At 39.2% G+C, this 12,794-nt stretch overlaps 1 protein-coding gene across 1 annotated transcript in view; it reads left to right on the top strand.

The window, feature by feature from the left end:
- LOC137447269 (neural-cadherin-like) overlaps positions 1 to 12,794 on the top strand; it is a 60,588-nt gene that overhangs the window by 42,378 nt on the left and 5,416 nt on the right. Inside the window, exons 22-31 of the mRNA XM_068150643.1 lie at positions 808 to 1,079; positions 1,597 to 1,811; positions 2,804 to 2,931; positions 3,540 to 3,667; positions 5,600 to 5,723; positions 6,281 to 6,461; positions 7,328 to 7,494; positions 8,251 to 8,515; positions 9,333 to 9,513; positions 10,509 to 10,753. Of these exons, the coding sequence (XP_068006744.1) occupies positions 808 to 1,079; positions 1,597 to 1,811; positions 2,804 to 2,931; positions 3,540 to 3,667; positions 5,600 to 5,723; positions 6,281 to 6,461; positions 7,328 to 7,494; positions 8,251 to 8,515; positions 9,333 to 9,513; positions 10,509 to 10,753 (1,906 nt within the window). The remainder of the gene's footprint in view (positions 1 to 807; positions 1,080 to 1,596; positions 1,812 to 2,803; positions 2,932 to 3,539; positions 3,668 to 5,599; positions 5,724 to 6,280; positions 6,462 to 7,327; positions 7,495 to 8,250; positions 8,516 to 9,332; positions 9,514 to 10,508; positions 10,754 to 12,794) is intronic.

Raw genomic sequence — 12,794 nt, 5'->3', positions numbered from 1 at the left:
TGGACAGCTTACTTTCCCCTTTGTTCTTTCTGCTAGTTCTTCAGTCTGTTCAGATTAGAAGCTGCAAACTGCAGAGTTACTACATTACAAGACCTATGTATACAATAAAGCTGTTATTTGTGTTTGGGCTCACAGGTGCAACCCCAATTAATGATAACCCCCCCCAATGCACTAGGAAAGATTAATGTAGAACAGAATACAGTATCCAGTATGTTGAGTTGACCACATTTTGCTTCAGACAGTTTGCCATTAAATTTAAGTGTATGGGGCACAAGTTAGTAGACTGAACCTTAATTGCTATGAAATTCTCTTGTCTGTGGACATTATTATTGAATGCATGTAATGGCAATGAATATATTGAATGCCCTGCTTTTTCCTGTGTCTGTATCCTTATGTGCAAGAGGACATAAGAAATAGTATCTGGGTGTAACTCACACAGAAGAATGTTTCTCCTGGCTTCAGCTAAAACATGCCTGTTGCTGTCAGGGTGCAGAGAAGTGTGATACAGACAGCACAGCTCAGAAGGTTGAATATCACTGCTCTCAGGGCTTTGGCCCTTGGAAATAATGGCAGTAGGCCAGTACAGATTCAACCTGTTCACAGTCAGTCATGCCAATTATTCTGTTTTTAGAAAATACTGCTCCCATATTTTTTTTCCTGTATTTGTCAAATTGGTTTGTTTTAATATTCAAGAAACTAAAGCATCCCATGAAGGCTGTGATGCTTAGATTTTTCAGAAATTACAGAGTGAGTAAAAACATTCATTAGGACAAGACTGGTGATGTGTTAAATTGTATTTTCTCTTAGATCCAGTCAGCTTTGCAATTGAACATTTCACAGATTGATGTAGATGAATGTAGGAGCGCAAAATGCAGTGAGAGCTGTACCAACTACCTTGCCATGAGTGACATCCCAACAGTGATGGATACTGGAAGTGTGTCATTTGTCTCAGTAACAACCACCATCAATGCAGTCTGCACCTGTGCAGCTAGGGACCGAGTTCATCAGTCTTGTTCCTCCTACCCTCAAAGCCCTTGTCTCAATGGTGGGATGTGTATCGACACTTTGAATGGTTACAGGTGAGAAAACTTCCATTGCAGAGTCTCCTTTTTTGTTTTCCTTCTATTTTTAAATTGTTGACTGGGGATTATAAGATACAGGTCTAAAAAAATCATAAATGTACTTCTTACTGAAGGAGAAAATCCATGAGTGCACTGCACTGTAAACAGAGCATCTTTAGTAGTGGCCCGGTAAGAGTTCTGTGGTCCTAAAAGTCATGGAAATAGTTTGTGAATAAGAAAGAGAACTCTGGGGGAAAAAAACCAGTGGTGTAATTAACAGAGGTAATTTTTTAAGAGTGCCTAATTCAGTATGAAGAAATGGGAAGTGTGTTCTGGTGGTGGGTTTTTTGTTTTTATTTAGTGAAAAATATGCATTGTACTCCTAAAATACTTTAATCAAGCACCACTGAGACCCTGCTAAAGTATTTGTTGTTTTGCTCCTATTTTTAAACAGCTATTTAATGCTAGTGAAACAAAAAACCCAAAGTTAAGTGTTGGGGAATTTTGACTGTTTGATGTTTTTGTGCTCTTTCAGATGTCTTTGTCCTGCTTCATTTCATGGACCAGACTGCCAGCAGACAAAGCACAGTTTCCATGGAAATGGTTATGCATGGTTTCGTCCCATCAGGCCTTGTTTTGAAAGCTCACTCTCTCTAGAGTTTATTACTGTGGTACCAGATGGACTTTTACTGTATAGTGGTCCTTTATCAAATCCGGAACCTGGTAGGACAGAAAACTTCATTGCAATAGGTACTCCTGCAAAAGTGTGTGAAAAAATTGAATTTCTTTTGAGACTGGGTTGCCTGTGTACAGTGTAGTAGTTAGAGTATGAATTCTGCCTTTCTATCTTATGAAATAATTTATTTTCTGTTTTGAAAATATTTTGAAACCTTTACTAATAGCTCTTTCTTCTTTGATGTCTATTTTTATAGCCTGCACCTATAGCTTTAGGTCCATTTCAGAGCTGTAGAAATCAAGGGGAAAGCAAAATAGATTGATTGATTTATATGTATATATATATGAAATAATCCCCCTAGGAAAGCTCTAATGCTATAAAGGAATTTAGGTACTTTGAAGATAGGTATTACATGACTAATGCAGTCTTAGTTGCATGTCATTCTTATCTAGTTTGGTGAGAAAAGAAATCCCCTTAAACTGCTTTCAGTCTTGGGGCATTTCTACACTTTTTTTTTTGAACAGGCACTGACTTGATGGATGAATCCAGCCCCAGTGCACCACTGTAGTACAATTTATACACAAGTAGAACACATTCCTTTATGTTGACACCTACTTAAAAGGTTGCTTCTGCTTATTTTTTTGTGAATTAATAAATGAGTCACAGTATGGGTGGCATGTTTCTAATGAATTGAAAGGTAATGTTGTTGGACATTGTTAATCAGTTATCTCTTCTTTTGCTTTGTTTTGCTGTTACTTATAAATTTGAGTAGAAGATGGGAGAGAGTAAAACCTGCATGTGTTAATTGTTTTAGAGCATTAAAAATGTGCAGATTACTTATCAGGACTTAGTGTTGTGACAGAGAAGTGGAACAATCTAAAGTATAAAAATGAATACTACATTGAATGAATGTGTTTGCACCATAGAAGTCATAGCATGTAATTCTAGTTATGGAGTAGTGAACCCTATTTTATGTGAGTAGTACTAACCAGTAAATCAATACATTCACTAGCTGCTAACATGTATTCTCCTAGCTGTATTTAAATTCTTGTTCATGTTGCATTAGAACTCTCCAGTGGTATTCCTGTGCTGAAGATAAGCCATGGCTCAGGTTTTGTGATGCTGCAGTTTCCAAGTCAGCTGAATGTAGCAGACAAAAAGTGGCATCATCTAGAAGTCAGAACCAAAGGCCAGGTCAGTTATTTGGTTTGTTCCACAGCAGGATATTTGTATTTCCAATAGAATTTCTCTGTGCTGAAAAAGAAGGGCAGGAAAACCAGAGAGGGTTATTACATGTATTATTCTAATGTTTGTAGATTTGATTATCAATACAAATTTCAGGAAGACAGCATTGTCAGTTTCAAACCTACCTATGTCGTAGTCTCTATTCCAGGATCAGAGGAATCTTTTTTATCTCATGTATTTTAAACTCTCCAGCACATGTGGAAGGTGTATAAAGGCTTAATTGTAATTTGCTCATTCAGGCTACACATTTGGACCCTGAAATTGATTACCTCTGCACAAAAAAGAGATAATTATTTATTTGCAAATGCAGTTACAGTGTTTATGTAAGTGGTGAAAGCACTCAGAAGCATAAATTAAATGCGGAGTTAAGTGCTTTCTTTTGTTAAATGGTTCCACTTTGCCTTCACTGGTTGTTGCAAAATGGAAAACAGAGCAGGAAAAAACCACAGCCCTTTGTGCTTGATGGTATGCAAAAAGAAAAAGATGGAAATTTGATACAACTTGTTTCCTGAATGTTACAGAAATTCTTAATTCAGTAATTGTGTGTGTTGGTGTAGGATGTTCGATTCATTCTGGATCACTGCACTACAGCGGTTGTCTCAGAGATAGAAGGCGTAGGCAGATGGCTGTCCACTGAAGATCGCACAAATTGTGAAGTCTCTGGGTCTGTCCCACGAGAAGCAAGGTACATTTCAGGAGATTCACTGTAAGACTTTTTTTTTTTCAAGGACCTTCTGGGTCAAGTCTGGACCTTAAAACACTAAACAAATTTTGGGGAACCAAAATATCGTTGCCATGCTAAACAGTAGCCCCAGAACACTCCGTGGCAAATACCAGAGCTTTTGTGGGTACTGTGTACCATCCCTAGTCCACAGGATTTCTCACTTTATTTATCAAGTCAGTGTAAGCCTGTTCTTAAAAACCTCACCATATTAGGCCACTTGACATTTTAATGGTAATAACTGGATCGTCAACCAGTTTTACTGTCTGTTTACTGTCTGATTGGTAGAAGTCTGAGGGCCTCTACTGACAACTTTTGGCACATGAGGGTCTCTATGATCCAACATTACTGCCTTTCTAGGACAGAGAGAAGCACTGCTCATACCTCAGATTTCACAGCTTGCTGCAGTCCTACAGAGTGCTGATGAGATGCACAATCCACATTTCCTTGTCCAATACAGACAAAGTTGGGCACTGAGCCTGGTGGTTTAAATTGCTTGTACTGTTGGGTCAGTCCTTAGCCTTGGTTAGAACTGGAAAAGATGGAAAATCTTCTTCAAAAAGTCGTCATTACATTCAAAGCAGAGGGCTGGGTTCAGCTACATTCTGTAGGGGTTTGGCTTCAGTATTATTCAGCCCTTTGGACTGATGCTTGTTGCCCTTGCTGATGACACCAAGCTAGGAGAAATTACCTGTATGTTGGAGGCCATGGCTTGGAATTAAATGTGATCTCAGCAAACTGAAAATAGGACCAGAAAATACAATAACTAGTCTCAAATAGAGAGAAGGGAAGAACTGCTGGATATCAGTAAGAGGTACAGATGGTAGTTGGAAAATAAGTCAGGAATGCCACATTAAGCTGAAAAAGGCAAGGGCTACACGGTAATAGCTCAACATATGTACATCTGTGAAAGATGGAGAATAATCCTTCCACTCTGGTTAGTGCTGCTGGACTTCAGCGGGAGTCCTGGATCCAGTTTGTGTACCATGGTGCAGGATAGATGTGTACAAATGGGTGTAGTCCAGAGAAGAGCAATGACTGTAATCAGCTTGCCTTGAGAGTAAGCCTTATCAAGAATGAAGGAATTGAGGTCACTTAACTGGAAGAAGGGAAAACTGAGGAGAGATGTGATACGTCTCAGTGTATATAGAAGAATGCTACAAAGAGGATTTGGACAATCTCACCTGTACAGTACTTTAAGTTACAATAAGAAATATTTGGGTTATATTTTAAGGAAACCTTTGTACTAAAGATATTTGAGCTGTGGAGCAGATAGTTCCAGCAAGTGTGCTGATTAGTGTTGGAAGCCTTGTTAGCAGATGCATGAAGCCACCTTGGTCATGAAAGAAGCACCTAGAAAGGGGAAAAACATGAGAACAATGAAAACAAAATCCCAGAGCTGATAACTCAGAGAAAAAGAAACTCTGTGAGAGCCAAAATATGTGGAATTCTTTGGCTCAGAGAGATAATTGGGATACATTGAAGAGCCTACTGTACTGGACATTGACCCAACTTTAAGGTTTCTGGCCTTTATTATCCACAAAACAGTCTTTGTTGTAGTATTCCTACAATATAGGAGAAATGAGCACCTACAGAAGCACCTGAAGGAGAATATGGCATCTTGAACACAAGCGTACCTGAATTGTAATGGTCCTATAGTTAAATTCCTAACAGATTTCACTGTCATGCCTAAAAAGTAAATTACCCTTTAAAGGGATGATGCCTTCTGCTCACTGTGTGGATTACAAGGATAAAGATAAAATAGTTGCCTACTTTTGTTATTTTATAAAGCCCCTGTTACTTGGAAATGCAGTGTAGGTATTTATTTATCTGCTTATTGCAATATGTTTGAAGTTCAATTCACATCTATTTCTGTTATTCACATAATTTTTAAAGGTATTTGACTGTGAACCATGTCCTACAGCTGGGTGGTGTAAAAGAATCATTACCCTATTCCTACCCACAGCTGCAACACAAACACTTTTCTGGCTGCTTGCGCAATTTCATCTTGGATACTCAGGTAAGTGCAAGTGTAGCATTTTGCTTTAGCAAAGGAGTGAACTTCGTTAAATTTTGGGGAGATTTGTACTATACCTGAAACTTTTACTTCTGTTTATTCAATGCCTGCCTACATCAGTGTAAACTACAAAAATATTCTGGATTTTTCTGTCGTCATTAGAATAACCACCTTGAAAAGTTATCTCTCAATTACAAACAGATGTATTTGTGACCCAGAAACTCTGCCTTTTTATCTCCTACTTAATGCAGCTGTCTTCCAAGCTTCTTTGCTCATTCAGGGAACTTCTGAATGGCAGTTGTATAATGGTGTATTTATGCCAGCTGTCTGCTTTGTTAGAAAATATTAGGGATTCTTTTACTTTCATAGTCAGTTGAGTTTATTCACAGGCAAAATGCAGTCTTTATAAAATAAGCTGAAATCTGAATATCAGAAGGCAAACTTAGCATCTTAAGCAATGGAGATGAAGAACAGACTCTTATGTGGTATAACCATTTCTGTTTAAAAATGAAGTGTGTTTCTTAAGTGATATTTCAGTGTCATATGATTTTCTCTTGAAGGTTTATGACCTGCAGTCTCCTGCAGAGTCCCTGAATAGTTTTCCTGGCTGCACACTTACGGATGGGAGCTGTGAGACGATGGGATCTTCATCCTGTGGTATTCATGGGAGGTGTCTCGGAGACTGGGGCTCCTTTGCTTGTCACTGTTTGCCGGGTTACTATGGCTATCGATGTGATAAAGGTGAAGTCTGTTTTTCAGTTATGTATTTGATAGGCTGGTAAATTTAAAACCTAAAATGTTTGCAGGTAATGGCTGCTGAGATGGTTTCTGATGTTTACATTGTGTAAAGCCATATTTCAGTGTAGTTGTCTGTGTTTTTAACAGTTTATTTTCTAATTGTCTTTGAGAAATTACTTTCTCAATATCAAATAATTTCTTTAATCCTGAGAGTGTTTGTGCCATAATTATATAATGGAGACTACATGACAAAAGATTTGAGAACAAAATTGTTTCTTTGCATCACAATTTTTGAATTTGCATCTGTTTCAGAAAGCAAATAACCTGAAACCTAAATGTGAGTGTGCCAGTACCACTTTACTGTGCAGAATTAGAGCTACACAACAGAAATAGGAAATTCCTGCTCTCTTGGTGTCTGGAAGAGACTTAAGAATCTGTGCTTTGGTATAGTAGGATTTTTTCTTTAGCCCTCATGGAGCCAAAGATTGCAGCAAAAAGAGAACTGTAAGACAGCAGGTTGTGAAACTAGGTTGCAGTACTTAATACGCTGTCTACAGCTCTCGTTTTGTTTTCATTAGAGCTTCTGCTTTCCTCCTGTCACACGAGTGTTGGAAGGAGAAGCATTAGTGGGGTCAAGTTAGGAGGGAAAACCTCTCTTTATAGAGGAAAATCAAGTGCAAGAGCAACTGGAGAAGTTGTGGAAGTGGACAAAGGGACCTGTCCCAAAAGACAAGTTCTTTCTCATGGATTCTTGCTGGGCATGACAAGTTTTTTCTTTTACTTTCAACTCTTGCTACAAAAATAATGGAGACAATAATATTTCCCTTTCCCTACAAAATGATTTAAAGGTCTTTATCCTGTCTTTTTAGTTTCCAAAGAATATACATTTGGGCCAGGAAGTCACATTCGCTATCAGCTTCCCGTCAGCGTGCCAGCCCGTAGGACGCAGTTTGAAGCTATGATTAGGACACGGCAGCCTGACAGTGTCATCACGAGCATGTTGTCTCGAAATAAGGATGAACACATCACCCTACAGGTGTGCAAGGCATTCCAGGCAGTAATAGCATAATGGTAAATCCATGCCAGTGAGTACTTAGCCCAGAGAAACACTGGAAATAGAACTGAAACCTTATGCTAAGCACAAAAACTTTGGAATTCATTTTATGAACACTTGCAGACCTGAGCCTTCACTTAAGATATTGAGCACACAGCCCTGGTATCCCCTTGGGTTTCAAATGAATTTATTGCCAGTTATAGTGAAGTATTGTTTCCTGTACAGAATAGGATCAGTAGGGTGTCCACCCTGGTGTCCTATTCAGCCATGTTCACAAGTGGCCAATTCTGTGTAGTTCTGACCCTGTCAAGAAAGATTCCTATAACACTTCTAATGGTGTCAGGCTCTCCAAATGACAACAGTTATTGTATACAGACCACTGGATTAGTCACCTCTTCAGATCAACTGGTTTGAGCTAGAGTGTGGAAATGATGCACCAGATTCTCAAGCATTTCAAGAGCACTATTAATTTGTCTGAAAGAAGGAGGGTAAAATTATTCTGAGTAAAATACATACTGCTGTGAGTACCCTGCTACCAGTATTTGGGTTGTCTAGTTCTGTGCATTGTAAACTTATCCTAAATGAAAATAAATGCTTTAAGATTGATGTTTATACAAAAATCTTAGTTCAGGTAATATGACAGTTACAGATCAATTAAAAATGTCATGTGATGTGTTTGGGGTGTTGGTTTGGTTTTTTGGTTTTTTTCCCCTTACTACTTTGTTAATTATTCCCAAGGTTGTTCAGGGGTTCTTAATGGTCTCATATAATCTGGGTGATGGAGACTACTCTGTAAGCCTTCCCTCCTACCATGTTGATAATGGTGAATGGCATCATATCACGCTGGAGAGAAATGAAAATGAATTTACTCTTCGCCTTTATGAAGGAGGTGGGAGGAGAGAAATTCTGAAAGCAGCAGGAATATACAAAGAGATCATGATTGACCCCAGCAGTTTGGTCCTTGGAAACACCTACCCATTCAATCAAAACAAGAGTTTTCAAGGTGAGGAATTCTTGATCTCAGTGTTCAGGATATGGACATATAAATCTGGTGTGTTGGTACTGCATGGGCATATTGTGAGAAGCTTTCTTGTTTATGTAGAGTACAAAGTAAACAGGATTCTTGAGTGACACTTTGCAACAGGGACAAATAAACTCCTCTGACAAGGAAAAATGTACAGCAGGGGATTATACTGTTGGCTTCTTCACAGGACTGTATGTAGAACATTTATAACTGGAGATCCACAAGCTTTTCCCAGGTGGACTGTGGATGGCTTATTGCATTATTTACACAGAACTGGTTCCTTGCCTGGTTCTGCCCAGTCCATCCAGCAGCTGTGCTTCCCAAACAAATACAGCTGCCCCTATGCTGAAAGGAATATTTCCATTTCCTACGTGCTTTGCATAGTACACAACAAACTCTGGGTTATTACCTTTATGTACTACTTCTGTATTACTGGATTTTACAGTCACTCAGTTGAAACAATAACTAAAATTAGAAATGTTTTATTGAATTAGAGCTAACAATTAAAATTTTCTATTGAAAACCTAGTGAAAGGGTATTTTGTCAGCAGAACATATCTGTGTCTTGAAAACACAGAGATAGAGAGGTCTGCACAGCACTTGATTCTTGAAAATCTTAACGAAAAATCAGACAGAAAAGGGAGAATGATGCCATGGAAGTTGAGGTAGATTCAGTCCTAGATTTAAACTTTGGTAGTCTGAGTCCTTTGTTAAACATGAACTGCCAAATCTTACAGCTGCTTTAAATCATTCTTGCTGAATAGCTTTTAAAACAGTCTCTTTTTGCCTTGCCTCAGGATGTATGAAGGATGTCAGATTTAATAACTACGTGATCCCTCTGGATACTCATGTAAAGGAGCTGGTGTCAGTACTGAGTGCCCAAGGTGTCAAAGAAGGCTGTTCTTCAGAGGCTTGTACAAATAACCCTTGTAACCAGGAATTTATTTGTGTTGATTTGTGGATGATGCACGAATGCAGGTAATTGGTGGAAATAAAACCACAAAATCCTCCAGATTTAGGTGGGAAAGGGTGGATGCTGCATATGTGTGCAACTTGAAGGTTGCCACTGGCAATCTCATCAAATTGGTTGAACTGCAGTGGAACACTGAGCTAGAAGCTTGCATAAGGCATCAAGCAACTCAGAGAACACTGGCCTTTTAGGTACTGCACTTAGCTGATGTAAATCAGCACATCTCCATTGATTCTATAGCAATTTCACCTGCCTGTCTTAATTGAAAAACATTTAAAGAATAGCAGCAAATCCAGAATGTTTGTAAACCTTGAAAACCAGGGAAAGAAAGGTATGTTAGCTGCATTGGAACAGAACGCTAGCATGACTAGGCTGGCTTCTGGATCTTGTGCTATGCAGCGTAGATGCGCTTTCCTTTGTTAGTGTCTGACTTCTTACACTGTCTTAAACTGAGACCTCTGTTCCTTTACAGGCCACTCAGGTTGCATTAGAAGCACCACATCATAAAACTCAGAGTTCTTTTGTGTGGCTGGGGCTGAGCTTAGGACAACGCTAAGTCAAGTTAGTTGTGCTGTGAAAATGTACACTGTAAGCATTACTGACTGCCACTGTCCACACAAATGGAGTTTTCTAGACATGGGGTGTTTTTGTTTTGTTTTGTTTTTTCCTTGAAATTCAGTGTAACACAGCATAGTTTGTCCTGCCTGGATGGAACTGCAAACCTTAATCCAGCTAGTTTTTCATGGGTAGTCTTGCAGTAGCCAGTGGAACTACCTGAGTTCTGAAAGCCCCAGACATAAGGGCTTAATGTTGTGGAGCTCATTGTTGTATGACTACTTTAGGGAAGACTACAATCCTGTTATTATTCTAAGCAATTTACTTGTAATAGCTACTTCAGGAGCTGTGTGTAGAATGTCAAAGACTATTTTAAAATCTTAAATGCTGTCTTTCATGCTTACTTTTCTCAAAGTTTAATGTTTTCATTCTGCCTTCGTCTTTTCAGTTGCCCTCCAGGACACATGATCATGGAGAATGCCACTGGTAGACAGTGTGTCTACACTGCATGTGCTAAAAGGCCCTGTAACTATGGTACCTGCATCTCGCAGTCACCAACCAAGTTCCAATGTCACTGCCCTGATGGCTATACTGGACGTAACTGTGAAATCACACTGGCGATCTTTCATAAGGATACTGGCCTGAGCTTTAGTTCCATGTTTGCCATCTGCATTTGCTTTTTGGCACTGTTAGGTAGTTATGGCAACTACATCTTGTATTACCTTTGGTGAACTCATTTATCCACCTTGTCCTGAACAGTCATCATCTCATCCTCCTAATGGAGACTTGACTCTCCTTCATTTCTTTGCTATGGTCTCAGCTCCATCAGTAACTTACTTTTCATCCCTGTGAAGGTGTATTGCTAAGTGAGTCGACCTTTGTGAACTATGGGAAGTCCTTGCATTTTTGTTTTCTGCACATTTTCACTTCATTGCTAAGGAACTGTTCAGATGCATAATTGGAAGCAAATTCAATTGAACAGCACAAGTGGAAATTGCTGCCAGATAAGCACTGCATAAAATACTACTGAGCATGAAACAGATTTTTCTGTCTAGCAGAAATGCACTGTCCGATAGGAATACACTTGGTCAGGCAGAAGCAGTCCCTCACATTTAACCAGTTGTGTCACAACTCCTGACAGCTGCTTTTGGCTTCCTCAGGCGTTTTCAGCCTTAGGTACTTGGTCTCAAAGACGAAAAAGATACATTGTGGACTATTTTGGATCCACCTGTGTAGATACCTGAAATACCATCATTTTCCCCAACTCTGCTAGATAATATGTTTGCCATGCAAATACGAACAGCAAACAACCTGGGAAGCTAACTGTTCACATGGCTTTTGGAATGCTGGTTAGCTGAGGTTAATAGACCATTATGTTAAAGGAGGGTGTTTGCTTTGTCAGAGTTTTCTTGTCAGCTGACTTTGTATGGCTGCCTGTGCTTGGCTGCAAAAACTTCTTGTAGCTAATAATCCTGCTACTCTTTCAGGTCACAGTTATGAGTAAGAAACCAGGTGGTGTGTGGTGGTGTGCAAATTTTAGTTGACGTGGTTAGCAACGACATTATCACACAACTGTAACTTCTGCTAGGAGAATTTTTAATAAAATGCCTTGTTCTCAAGATTTCAGATGCTCTTTCTCTTACACAGCCTCTAGAAAGTGGTAGTGCACTTAGTGATTAATTCATGCAGTTTTCATTATAAATGTATATCTTCGCAATATGTTAGAAAAGCTGCTTTTTTTTTCCCACATCTGATTACATCTTTTAAGGTCAAATGTGGAGCGATTTTGCAAGTAAATCAATATTGTGGTGGCCTCACATTGGTTTCATATCATGTGAATCTTCCCCATCCCTCCCTGCTGTGACAAGACTTCAACTTATTTTGTTCAGTTAAAGGCACAGTGACACTCTGGAGCTTTCAGCAGCCCTAGGACTAGTTCTTGGCTCAAAGACTCAATTAACTTCACAGAATACTTTTAATGGCAGTTTAGGATTGTAAGATCCTAAGCACAGAATTGGGCAGGATTGGTCTCTGTGTGGAAGAGATCCTGTCTTCAGCGGGGTACTTCTGGTTTTACACTGGTTGGCACATGGGCTACATTCACCATAAGCTTTGGCTTTCTACTGGTGGTCACAGTAAAAGAATAGGAGCGATGTGGAACATTTAAAGAATTGTTGAGTATGTCAAAATCAGCTCAGTTAAAAAAAAATGATTGCCAAAAAGTCACCATGTGTGAAAATTTGTGTGACACATTATGGTAATGGGGGCTATGAAGGAAGAGGTAAATGCACACCTCACTTGCCTTGGTTCAGCTTCAAGGGTGTAGCTACACAGCGCAGTGCAGCACATACACCTGTGTGCACCACTTCCAGACCCACTGACATCCAGATGCTGCTGCACTGAACTGCACTCTGTCACGCAGATGCTCCAAGAGATTCTGGTCTCTTTTAATTCAGTGATAGAGCTGGTACTGGTTCAAGGAATGCAATAGTTTGAGGTCTTGCTATGAGCTTCTATCAGTTTCTGTAGAGTTGGTAACCCAGTGGTGCACAAGTTTCTGTTTTATCTGATGTTTCTCTTTATCTGATGCTGAAGCTTTCCAACTGTCAATGTGTGAAATGCACCTAAGCATTTAAGGAAAAAAAACTTTAAATTCATGGATGTTAAGGCAAAATGTGCCTGATATTTTTTCTTGTAAAATGTATGAAGTAATTTCCTCTTTTGTCTCATGCCA

This window comes from Melanerpes formicivorus, unplaced genomic scaffold (assembly GCF_026170545.1).
Source record: "Melanerpes formicivorus ecotype bairdi unplaced genomic scaffold, bMelFor1.0.p_v2 SCAF_20, whole genome shotgun sequence".
In the NCBI taxonomy this organism is placed as follows: Eukaryota; Metazoa; Chordata; class Aves; order Piciformes; family Picidae; genus Melanerpes; species Melanerpes formicivorus.
The sequence above is the reverse complement of the archived record's forward strand: the minus strand, read 5'-3'. Positions and strand labels throughout refer to the sequence as shown.